This window comes from Panthera uncia (assembly GCF_023721935.1).
Source record: "Panthera uncia isolate 11264 chromosome C1 unlocalized genomic scaffold, Puncia_PCG_1.0 HiC_scaffold_3, whole genome shotgun sequence".
Taxonomy (NCBI): domain Eukaryota; kingdom Metazoa; phylum Chordata; class Mammalia; order Carnivora; family Felidae; genus Panthera; species Panthera uncia.
Window position 1 is genome coordinate 51,361,385 of NW_026057584.1, and position 12,733 is coordinate 51,374,117.

The 12,733-nt window shown below is 39.6% G+C and overlaps 1 protein-coding gene across 3 annotated transcripts in view; it reads right to left on the reverse strand.

The window, feature by feature from the left end:
* Window positions 1–737, reverse strand: part of ITPRID2 (ITPR interacting domain containing 2) — a 39,965-nt gene extending 39,228 nt beyond the window's left edge. For all 3 annotated transcript variants that reach the window (XM_049615410.1, XM_049615407.1, XM_049615406.1), the window contains exons 1-2: window positions 527–737; window positions 123–168 (exon numbers count right to left, since the gene is read on the reverse strand). In XM_049615410.1, coding sequence (XP_049471367.1) covers window positions 123–168; window positions 527–737 — 257 coding nt within the window. The remainder of the gene's footprint in view (window positions 1–122; window positions 169–526) is intronic.
* Between the last annotated feature and the right edge of the window lie 11,996 nt (window positions 738–12,733).

The window sequence follows — 12,733 nt, forward strand, 5'->3', positions numbered from 1 at the left end:
GTTTATAGCTCACACCGCCATGGGACCCACAGGGACTGCGGCCCGGGTGACTCTGCTCCACTCGGGAGGGCCATCTCCGCGGATCTCCCTCTGGGACGCGAGAGGCGAAAGCGAGGACTCACCGGCAGTCCTTGAGCCATATCGCGATCTTCTCGTTGGGCACGTTTCCTGCAGGGCAGAGTGAGGGGACAGCGTGGTTACCGACCCCTGGGGGACTCCGACGTCGGGGTCAACCTGGACGCTCCCATGTAGGAAAATCTACTGGGGGTAACATGTAGCCTAAGCAACACGTCCCAGTGTCCATCTAAAGGAAAACGAGATGGCACCGGGGTGTCTATGCTGACTCTGGAGACGCCTTGTCAAGGGCGCGCATTTAAAGGTCCCAAGTGTCCCCTCTCCCCCGGCCTGCCCGCAGGATCTGCCAGAACTTAGAGCAGTTGCCCAGAGCGCACGAGACTTTCCCCCGCCCGCCAGCCTGCACTTCCCCGAGTCCCCCGCCCGCCGCGGCACGGCCGGGCGCACAGACCTCTCCCCGGGGCCGCCGGCAGCTTCGCGCCCGGGAGGTCCTCCTCGTCGTCCTCGTCCTCGTCCTGCGTCGTCGCTTCTGTGGACAGGTCCTCCGTTTCCGACGCCTGCCAGGAGCCGCGGCACTTGGCCCAGGCCTTCCTCCTGCGACTCGCCACTTGCCACTCCAGTTCCTCCTCCGCCTCCGCCGACGCCACCAGGGGCCGGTCCATGGCCGCACCGGGAGCTCCGCTGCCCTAGTCGGAGCCTGCTTGAGACACGGTGGCAGCGGGACCCCCGCCCCTGCTGTCAGCGCCCAGCCGGGCTGGGGGGGCCCCCGGGAAGCGGCAGCGGGCGCGGGAGGGGGCGGAGGAGGAGAAGAAGGAGAAGAAGGAGGAGGAGGAGGAGGAGGAGGAGGAGGGGACGGGAGGGAGGGAGGGAAGGAAGGGGAGGGAGGGGGCAGAGGGCCGGCGCTTCACATGAAGCCGGCCCCGCGCGGCGCGGGAGCGCTAGTGGCCCGAGCGAGCGCGGCAGAGAACGAGCGCCGGCCGGCCCCCTGGCCCCGCTCCCCGCCTCCCGTCCTCCGCCCTCCGCCTCCCGCCCTCCGCCTCCCGCCTCCGCCTCCCGCCCTCCGCCTCCCGCCTCCGCCCGACGCGCCGGAGGCCCGGCCGGCCGCGGCGTGTCTGCGCGCCCCTCCCTCGGCGGCGTCCCACGCCCCCTTCCGGCCGGGGGCGCGCGGGGCGGAGCGCGGGGCGGCGGCGCGGACTAGGGCGTTGGGTTCCCCTGAGGTGGCCCGCGGAGTGGGCGAGATTTGTTTGCTTGTTTGTTTGGTAGCAATCTTTGTTTCCTGTCAACTTCTCTCACAGCAAAAATGTGGAAAGGCCAACTGCCCATCTTCACCGCGTCAAAACAAATGTCTGGTTGGGCTCGCCGAGTTACTATTGTTGGCGAAGTCCAAGGAATTGAGGATGAAGATGAAAGAAAAGAGCCTCCTAATTGGTATTTGTCAAAATGTCAAACCTGGAAAAGACCAAACTTCGTGAAGTGCTACTTTCCTGCCTTAAGAAAGTTATTTATCGTGGTTATGTATGAAAACGAATTGAGAAAGAATGTTTAATCTGGAGATTCCACATTGACGTTGGACGTGGAGAGATGAAAAGATAGAGGTTGATGTCAAGATTCAGAACTATTTTAAAAATGCATTTGGGCATTCTCCCCCTTTTAAAATCTCATTAGCATAAAGACTATAAAATCCTGTTGAAATCACACACAAACTTCTGATGGTTTATCAATACCTACAAAATCCTATCCAAAATCCAGACTACTTTCCAGAACCACCATTATATTCTGGGTCTAGGTAGAGGTACTGTGAAAATACAAGGGGAGCTAGAACAGTGATACTAGAATCTCATCGGCTTGAAATTTCATTGTTATTCTTTCCTTGAATCTTAAAGACTTTTCAGCCTTCAAGAGTCCTGTAGCAAAATGCAGCTAACAGGTTTAATGGCCCTTCAGAATAGGCTAGGGCCTAGCTGCCTGTAGGAAAGGTAAGCAAGAGAGAGAGAGGGAAGTAGCTGGAGAAGAGACACTGAAAGGGGTGGTCAAAAGCCACACAGAACAAAATATACTGTCTTTACAGTTCCATGCAGGGCCCTAACAGACCCCACCCTACTCATCTGGGGCTGCCAGCTTCAACTCCATTATCTCCACGTGCTGTTTGCTGACTCTATGTCCTTGCTTCTCAATTTACTCCTGTTCTTTTCTCTCCAATACCTTTATGAACTTCAAGATCCACCTGAGCCAGAACTTTTCTTCAACCGTATCTTTCCACCACTTCTGGTCACATCTCTCCCATGATGCCCTGATTCACAACTGAATGTCTGGATCACTTATTTTAAGACTGAATTGTGCAGTAAATAATATGACTGGCCTTTGAGGGTATGTTTGACTTCCCAGCCAGATTGGAGTGTAAACCGTGAGAGATTAAAGAACATTCTGTATTCCTCTTGTACCCCTTACACTTTTAGTACAGAGGACGGATGACTTTTCTTGAGGTAAATTTTTCTGTTCTTTATGTTCTTCAGCATGGACAGACAAATGGATAAAGTATTTGCTTTACATTGTTTCTCTAAGGCCTATTATTTTTTATTCAGTTTTGTTGTTTAATACTTTTAAACAACAAAGAACTTTTGAGAAAGGCAATAGTGAAATATATTTTATATTTAAAAACCAGGGGCACCTGGGTGGCTCAGTCGGTTAAGTTTTGGTCTCTTGATTTTGACTCCGGTCATCTCGCAGTTGATGAGTTCCAGGAGCCGAGGCCCACATTGGGATTCTCTCTCTGTCTCTGTCTCTCTGTTTCTGTCTCTCTCTCTCTCTCTGCCCCTCAAATACATAAACATTTAAAAACATAAAAATAAAAGCCAACCACCAGAATCAAGCTATAAAGAAAGGAGGGGCAAATGCCAGCAGGTAGCATTGGAATAGAATACAGAAATTGCTTAAAATCTAATAGCGCAATTGTATGTTTTCTTCTACATGATCATTTTTAATGTAATATGTTGAGGGTACAGAAGTAGTAGGGAAGGAAATCCTTGAAACAGCAAGCTGTTTTGAACTGTAAAGGGTTTTAATTGTATTCTCAACTTTGAGATATTAAAAAATGCCCAAGGTGTTTCCTTTATTCAGTGAGGAATGCCATGTTACACACGAGGAGAATCTATTTGATTCTTCAAGGATTTTTTTCCCAACAAGTACTATATTGTTGACCAACTGCATATCCCCATTACAGAACCTCTCCATAAGGAGTCATGTCTGATTCACTGATACTTGCAAGGTAAAGAAATAAACAAATTTAAGTTAGATGTGGATAATTCCATCCAGCAAATTGTAGTGGAAACAGTAGGGTCTTGAGTGTCAGACTGAAGTTTGAAATCTGTTTCTTTATCTTTCTAGTTTTATGGCCTAAGGCAAAACAGATAATATCTTTGGCCATCACATTCCTCATCTGTGAAATAGCAATCATGATAACTGCCTTCCCAAACTGATGTGAGCATCACATGGAATCACATGGAAGTAGGCGCTCAGGATAGCTGCTGGGATTGTTATATTGCAGAGGCAAAAATCAATGTTATAATAGAAGGATTATTCTTATACCGTTAAGTGACATCTGTCCTCATGTGTATGCAGATGAATTTTAAAAATCGCATAAATTCAGGCTAGGACAGAAAACCTATTCTGGTTAGACACTTTTAAATGGAAAAGCTTATCTCTAGAAATGAAACATCATGCTCAGTTTAATTACTTTAGTTATTTTTTACTCTTCCAGACCTTAACACATGCCTCAAAATTACTAAGTAAGATTTACTATTGAGTAAGCTAAAGCATGTTGTTCTAGTTATTGTTTGTTCAAGAATATTTATGTAATCAAAATTTTATTTTATGCCTCAAAATCTTGATACAGACTCTGATCAGAAAGTGGTAGCATTGCAGTTTACCAAATTTTCACCCCTTATTAAGACAAAAGGAAGTTGGGAGGTGTAAGCTAAGTAGAACTGCAGGTTAAATAAACAAAGCAGCATTATATATTTCAAAGGAGTGCATGGAGAACAGAATTCTGTATGAAATAAGTTTAGAAAACACTGTATATTATATTCCCACCTCTCCCACCCAACCCAGTCACAATGAATGTAAGAGACTTGAGAAGTAAGTTCTCAAGGCTTATTAAGGAAAAAAAAAAAACCTGTTTAACTTTGTTTAACCCAGTATTTCTAAAATTCATTTCAACATGAAATATTTTGGGCTCACTCAGTACAGCTACTAACATTTCCAGGGATACTTAGTGGAATAATTTACACTAAGGTAAAAGAGGATGAAAGGAAAATATTACTCAACAAATGAGTTCTTTGAAAATTTTCAAAGTATTATTTACAAACCATACAAATGAACTATGAGGAAAGGTGGTTAGTCTGATTTAAGATTGTTTTATTTTTATATATATTTGAGTCATTATTAATCATTACAGTATTTCTAGTTGTGTATATTTTAAAGTGATAAAATTCATTTATGTAGTCTATAACTTGAACCTATTATTCTTAGGGTTTTTCCACATTAGCAAAAATTGAGGGATTATTATACTAGTTCATTGTCCTCATAAGTAAGCATTAATATAGCGTAACAATCTGCTATTTTTATTTCCCTTATTTTCTCAAGTACACACCAGAGAGAGAAGCAGGTGTTTATACCACTGGAACTTTGCCTTGCAGATTATTTACAAAATCTTGGTAAGTTTACATACTTTCTGATTTTGTGCATGTTGAAGACTTGTCATTTTATCATCCATTTCACTGTCCTCAGATCACCATTTCTTTTTGCCACATACTGCTAAATTTACCCTCTCCATGGTAAAACCTTGTAGATAGCTTGTTTTCTTTTCAGTGGCTCAATTCTTTGGTGTTTCTGAGCAACAGGTAAAAATAGCTCATCTATTCTTCATTAACAATTGACTGAAGCAAGATTATATAACAGAATAAACTTTATTTGGTCTGTTTCATGAATTCATGAAAGTTTAGATCAGTTCTTTTTTTTTTTTCTTTTCAGTCCTGCCCTAAAATATTGTTTTTAAAGGTCCCTGACATTTTAAATCATAAAAGCTTTTCAAGAGGTACATCTATTGATGTTGAATAATCAGTGCCACGTGGTATTAAACATTTTTATGCAGTACACAAGAGGATGTCATTATTGCACTTCCCAGTTTTAACACTGTCCTATTATGTGATCAATGTATTGATAGACATTTTCTTCCTATTTTAAGATTAATTTCTAGCTTGTGTTATATATATGATTATTTCCTATTTGAAGCCATTTAGCACTTTAAAAAGTTTCACAATGCATGTATTTGGAATTATATATTCACAGATAAATCTTCCTTTCACATTTTATGAGAATCAAAAGAAAGAGGTTGGTGGCTAGATGAACCGTATTTAATACTGATGTATCTTTAAGAACTTTAAAAGGTACTGACCTCATAGACAACCGTCTTTCACACACACACACAATGTATTTTTTAAAAATAATTCTGATGTGTGCCTGAACTGCACTGCCTCTCCCACCACATTTCCCTTCTCTAATCTCCTTTCTGCAGCTCCTTCATGCCCATCTCAGAACAAACACAATCTGCATTCAGAACAGGACCGTTTACAAGTTCAATGGAGTTATTTTGGGTGAGTCATTGAAAACACAGTACAAAACCTTTCCTCACTCACCAGAAATGCATTTTTAAAATAAAGCCAAAGTGAACAAGGCTTGGCAAGTTTGAGGGTGGACAAAATGGGGAGAGAGCGGGGTTTTTGCCAGACTCAGACAGGATTTTGCTAAACCATTTTTGTCTATTCCTTACATTCAACTCTACCAATTTCTCTTACCATCACTAACCAAAAAGTAGAAGATTGAGCAGGTAGGACATCAAAACAAGGACACTTCATATCAACCACCATTGTGATATAGAGCAGAACCGGCAGATCCCTCTATCTTGGCGTCAGTTTTAAGTCGCCCTTTTTGTCATTCTTCAATTCAGAAGCTATAAGATGTATCTACTGAATAATCTCTTTATTCTAATTAAATCAATTTTGACAAATTAATAATAATTGTAGGCAATTTTTAGAAAGTTGTATATAAATTCAGTGTATAGTCCTTTAAAATTGCTTTTAAAATAAGTGAAGTTCCATGAGAGTTAATTAAACAATGAAATGTTAAAGGAAATAGAGCTACAGAGACAGAAAATAATAAGCTAGTTCCTAAGAAACTTTTGAAATTTAATTCATGTAATGAAAGTCTATTCAACAGCTTGATACATTTTAGATATTTAACAATCAGGTATTCAAGATTTATGAATCAGTGTAGATTCTTTCTCTATCTATATATTACTCACCCTTTATCCTGCAGAGAACTTTCTAGAAGAAATACAAGTAACTATTCTTCCACAACTTGGTACAAATCAGTTGAGGCCCACATCTCATGAATGAGGAGAAACCTGGAATCAAAAAAACTTCTTAAACATATAATGATAATTCAAAATTCCTTTGCTATAAAATTTGATAGTCCATAAAAGCCACCTTTAACACAGATTGATCCAGCAAGTTACTCTGTGGTAATTGACACACCCCATAGGTAGCCCTACAGTTAGAATTGTTCACAAAGGGTCTATCTGCAAGCTGTGGGGACAAGCCAGGTTCTACCAGATGGAATTATGCAAATGTTCTCCTTGAACTCCCTGCAAAAATTATCAGTTTCCACAAGTCGGGTGACAGTTGTTGGTTAACAGAATGAAAACTCTGTGTTTGAAAGTTCATCTGGCCTGTGAAAGCACTAGGGTCATAATAAACAAACACATATTTCCTGCTGTAGTTTAAGAACATCGCCAAGAACTCTGCTTTCCCACATTTGGGGAATTTTTTCCTTTTATTTTATGGTGAGGCGATAGTGTTTAAATTAAAAGATAAGTACTTATACAGCCTTCAAAGCTTACCTCAACCATCTAAGAATGATTTTATCACATTTAGTTGCATTTAAATATAATCTACAAATGATCAAAAGTTAAAGTGACTACATATCTACTGATGGGTACCCAAAACTAAGAACTTCCCACAATCTTATTTCAAATCAAACAGAAACATGAACCAAACCTCCATTAAAATTTCTTTGGAGCAGACAAGAAAGGTAGCGTATTTGGCCTGGATTACATTAGCACTAAATCAAACAGCTTAAAGTTATATTTATTAATAGACTGTTATTAAATAAAAGAACTACAGGGTAAAGGTCAACACACAGGTTGTTTTGGTTAATTTTTTAAAAATCCCCTGAGCCTGTATCTTTCCAATTTTTTTTTACTAGTCAGCCAAGTTGGCACCTTAAAACCTTTAAATACTGTAATTATAATAGTGCTGATATTCAATTTGGAGAAATGCTATTAAAAGAACAATTATTTCAGTGGACCCAAGGAAATAACAATGTGACAAATAGATACTTTTGATTGAGTACTTGCCTTGTGCCAGACACTCTACTTAGGGCTAGATTTACAGTGTCTCATTTAATACAACAACTATAAAAGCATTTGTATTATTCTCACTTTATAGTTAGGGAAACTGAGCTTCAGAGAGATTAATACTTGCCCCAGGCTGTGTACTAGTAAGTGGCAGAGTGGAACCAGGATTTTCCCCTGCAAAGCCCATGCTCTCACCTAAGATATGTGACTGTCTCCTAGTACTCCAGGTCCACTGTTAAAGAAACATTAGTAATCACTTACTTTCCTCTGACTGAGGAGGTTCTTCACCTATAGAAGTGGGCAGAGGGGTCAGTATGACTCATAACTGGAAGGAATTCTACAGAGGCAGTTACCCTACAACAGCTCCCTCATTTTACAAAGGGAGAGAAAATGAGCTTGGAAACTTAAGAAGCCTGCCCAAGGTCAGCCATTTAGTTAGTGACAGAATTAATTAGGACAATAATCCATATCTCAAAAGCCCTGCAAACATTGATAAAGGCAAAGGTAGAAAAACTGCTTTTATCTTATCAAATGTTCTGAAAAACTTGGAGAATATAAAAACAAAGATTTTAGTATGTAGGCTTCTTAAATTATCAGTAAATTTTTGAGTCCTTCTAGGATAACATCATATTCCCTGTTACATAAAAAAGCCCAAGACTATAGCATCCGTGGGCCAGCCACATTCTTGTACTCAGAGAACTTTCTCAAGAGGAATCACACAGATGATCCAGAAGAATTTTTGCTTCTCAACCTAAAATCTGGCCTTCCAAGTAAGCTTTAATTGCCCAATAGGAGACCTGAAGTTTTTAAGATTTCACTTTTCACCTAAGAACTATTTAAAATTCTATTTTGAGGAGAAACAATATTCAGAAAGATTATCTGAAGGGTAAAATTCAATCACTTCTGGGGCACCTGGGTGGCTCAGTAGTTGAACATCTGACTTCAGCTCAGGTCATGATCTCACGGTGAGTTCAAGCCCCACATTGGGCTGACTGCTGTCAGCAGGGAGCCTGCTTCAGATCCTCTGTTCCTCTCTTTCCACCTCTCCCCTATGTGCCTGCAGGCACATGCTTTCTCTCTCTCTCTCTCAAAAATAAATAAACATTAAAAAAATTCAACCACTACTGTGACTAATATATACTACATATGAGCATTTCAATATGTTAATATTTAGCCATGATTTAAAGCAGATCAGCAAAGAGCTGGGTGCTTTGATTATATAAAATGATTTCCAAAAAGTTGGTTTTCACAAAATCACTCTGATTTGTAAAATAGCATCTGCCTATATTGATTCTCAATATGAACAATGATGTGAAATGAGATGTGCTACTTCTAATAAGGAGTCTTCCCAGAACTTGTTAAGTACATCACCCTGCCTTCTCTTTACGAGAACCTCAGAAGAAGTCTTTTTATAATATTTGTTCCAAGATGAGTTGAAATTACTGGGACATTTTATTTTAATCTCATGGGCACTGGGACTTGGATAACTAACAAAGTTTCTGTTTTTAACATTGGTTAGTAGAGAATTGAGAGCCAAATGTGTGGCTCACTCATGGTAGATGAGTAGGTCATCATGGTATGCATCCTAAACCTTATTCATACCTCTAACTTGTCTCCACCTTTTTTCTTCTTTTACTTCCATTTTTTTTTCTCAAAATAATATTTTATAACTTTTATATTCCTTTTCTGCACCATGACAAGGAATAGCTAAATATGTAAGAATATTATGCAAAATTATGTTTACTATACAAATATGTATATCCATAGGGGGATGTTAGGAGTGAAACAAAGATGTTCCACTACCATTACAATATTATAGCTAACTTTTTTCCTTTATTTTCCAAACATTTTGAAATTGTATTTACAACTTAGGGAGGAAAACATTATTTGAACTTTGAAATGGTAAGTTTCAAATGGCTGGTAAGTGACAGCCAAATTTCAAAGGCCTCGGAGTGCTATTCTAAGACTATCTTACTGCAATCTTAGAATAGAAGTTGAAAGCAACTTCCAGTTTTTAACTAAAGTGCTTTATTGAAAGATAACTAGTAACTATATAGCAGAAAGAGTCATGGAAGTTGTTAGGCAAGGAAGCCAATTAGGAGGCTTATATGTATGGGGCCTGGGGACAGGGAGGTTAACAAAAATTCACGTTAGACTGAGGGAAATAGGGGATGCAATCAGATTTGACAAACTACGAAATGGGTGGGAAGGAAGAAACAGAATGATCTTCAAGGTTTGTTTTCCACTGCAGGTGCATGGATAGGTATTGGTGTCATTCAACCTAATAAAGAATTTAGGAGAATCGTGTATTTGGTACTAATTTGTTTAGAAGTGAGGAGAAAAAGAGGAAAGGAAATGAGTTCATTATAGGACATGTTAGATAGGAGGTACTTCCAAATCATACTGATGGAAATGTAACCCCAAGCATTCAGAAATACAGCACAGAACTGGAACTCTGGATGAAAGTTTGGTTAAAATATTGTAGGGTGTGTTGTGTGTGTATTGAATCCTTAATACTAGACAGCCTTCTTTCTATTTCCCAAGCAAACTATTTCAAACCTACCAAAGCAGTAGTCATCAGTGACTTCAAAAATGCCAAATCTGCTGGATCCTTTCAGCTCTCATTTTATAGTTATCCTTATAGTTTTTGCAGGATTGACTATTCCTCTCATTTATTTCTTGATCTTATATTTTCCTATTCTCCTACTTCTCAATCTCCTTTACTGGCTTTTATTCTTTTACCAGCTTTATTGTTGTGTTCTTGAGAATTCCCCTCTATTAAGTTTACACACTCTCCCTGACTGAGATGGAGAAGTCTAAGAGTGGAGGAGCTTAGGGAGAAATGAAAGTTTGTTGAATATATTGTTTGAAAAGCCTGTTAGACTTCCAAGAGAGTATGTTGAGTAGGCATTTAGATATATGAATATAGACTTCAAGGGAAAAATCTGGACTGGAATATAAATTTAAAAGTCGTCAGCATAAAAATAGTATCCAAAGCTAAAAAACTAGTTGGGGCCACCAAGGGGGAATTGGTGAAGAATTGTTAGAAGAGATGTCCAAGGATAGTGCTTGGAGTACTTCACATTTTCAAGGCAAATAAAGGAGAAGAATCCAGCAAAGGAGGCTAAGAAAGATCATCTAGCACAACTAGCAAAGTAGAAAGAGAACTAAGAGAAGTGGTATCTTGAAGGCCACTGAAACAAAAAGGTTTTAAAGAAGAGGAAATGATTAAGTCTACCAACTTTCTGAGAAGTTGATTAAGATGAAAACTGAAAATCGATCCCTGGATTTTGCAGTACAGATGTTATTGCTGCCCTTGACAATAATTGTGGTGGAATGGCAGAGAGTGAAACCCTGATTGTAGTGCGACTATGTGGGGCTGATTCCTTTTAGAAGATGGAAACAGGAAATAGCAGGGGTAGTCAAACTAAAACAATTAATTGGTTGGTAAAGATAGAACAAAAGAGCAAGAAAGCCATTATATAAATATATGGTCATTCCAAATCATGATTACCTATGTCTGGACTTAGTTGGGGAAAGCCAAGTTCTAAAATTTTGACTCTTCTGAGTTTATTTCCACTTAATTTTATTATTAGACCTTCTTACAATTATTATCGTTTCTCAAGAATAGTCTTGAGAGATGTAAAGATAGAAACAGTAAATGTAGACATCTGATGAAGAAAAGGATGAAGATAGGAAATAGATAAAAGGAAATACAGAGTTGAAGAAGGATTTCTGGTTATTCTTTTGAGGAATAAAACATGTTTACTGGTTAAAAACAAAACAAGTAGACAGAAATATTAGATATACACAGAAAAGGCTAGGTATTTGAAGGGATGTGATCTTGAGAAAGGGAGGAAAATTTATTTTAGAAGGTCATTTCTTTCTTTTAGATCGGAAAGAAATACAACGTACCAATGTAGTTAAATTTTCAGGGGAAGGTTATTTAAAGGAGTTAATGCCTAATGTCCTTTTTGTACTCAGAGAATTAGCCAGATCATCTGCTGAAGTAATGGATCATGAGCTGTTTGGAAAATTTAAAAGAGCAAAGGTTTGGGATAACTGTTATTAAAAATGGAAACAAGAGTATAGGGGAGAAATAAAATATTTATTTAACCATTATATATTTCTCTAACACCTTATAAATATCAGCTCATTTATTCATCATAATATGTCTATGAGATATGCTTATTATTCCCTTTTTCCAGATGAAGAAAATGAGGCACAAAGTGGTTATGCTATTTTTCTAAGGGTACCTAGCTAGTAAGTAGAGGAGCCTAGAACTGAGTTTCCATGTTCTGGCTCCAGGGTCCATGCTCTTAACCACTTTACAATGCTGACTGATGGCAATGGCATGACTTTAATTATCAGGTTTAGGTACATAGGTCTTAAATTTCAAAAAACAAAACTTTAGACGCATCTAGAATAGGAGCTCAGAGGTTGTGTGTGATGGAAGTTGAGGGATTAGTTGATGAGATGAGCCACAGCAGGCAGGGTTAGTTGGAAGACATAGGGCAGGAGGGAAAGAAGCAAGGTTGTATAGGGGTTCAGAGACTTGAATCTTTGCTATATTCTTAAGGTTGAGGTTCCTTTGAAGTCAAATAATTAGATAGAAACAAGGAAAAGGGATCACTGAAAAGAGCAGGAACTCAAATTAAGACAGTAAGATTGTGAAGTGTAATTAAGGGGGGTAAAGAGTTGCTGGGAATGAGTAGGTAGCACTGGGGGATGGCCCTGGTAGTAGATCACTGAAGTCCAAAGAGGTTAAAGGCCTGTGCAGCAGGAGAGGTCAAGAAACGATGAGTCTAGGGTGTTGGGTGGGGCACATCTATAAATATTGAAGTCACTTATGAATCATTCAAGATGAGACAGGAAATGGGGTGGAGAAAACGGCTGCAGAAACCAGTGGATTGCAATGTGAGTGTGATGTGGGAATGAAAGATGGCATAAGTGAGACCAAACAGCCATAATGAACATACTCCAAGCGGCAGAGTCATATAGGCCAAACTTTCTTGTAGCCACCTGCCTCTGGAAGTGTGATAGGGAAGCCAAAAGTGCCATGTCACTAAGATGCCTAAACTGGCTGCATTCCTGAAGAGCTTTTTAAAGAGGTTGAACTGTTGAAATGATTAAGGACTTAAATTACCTCAGAGGTCCAACACATTAGTAAAGTAAATATTAACACAG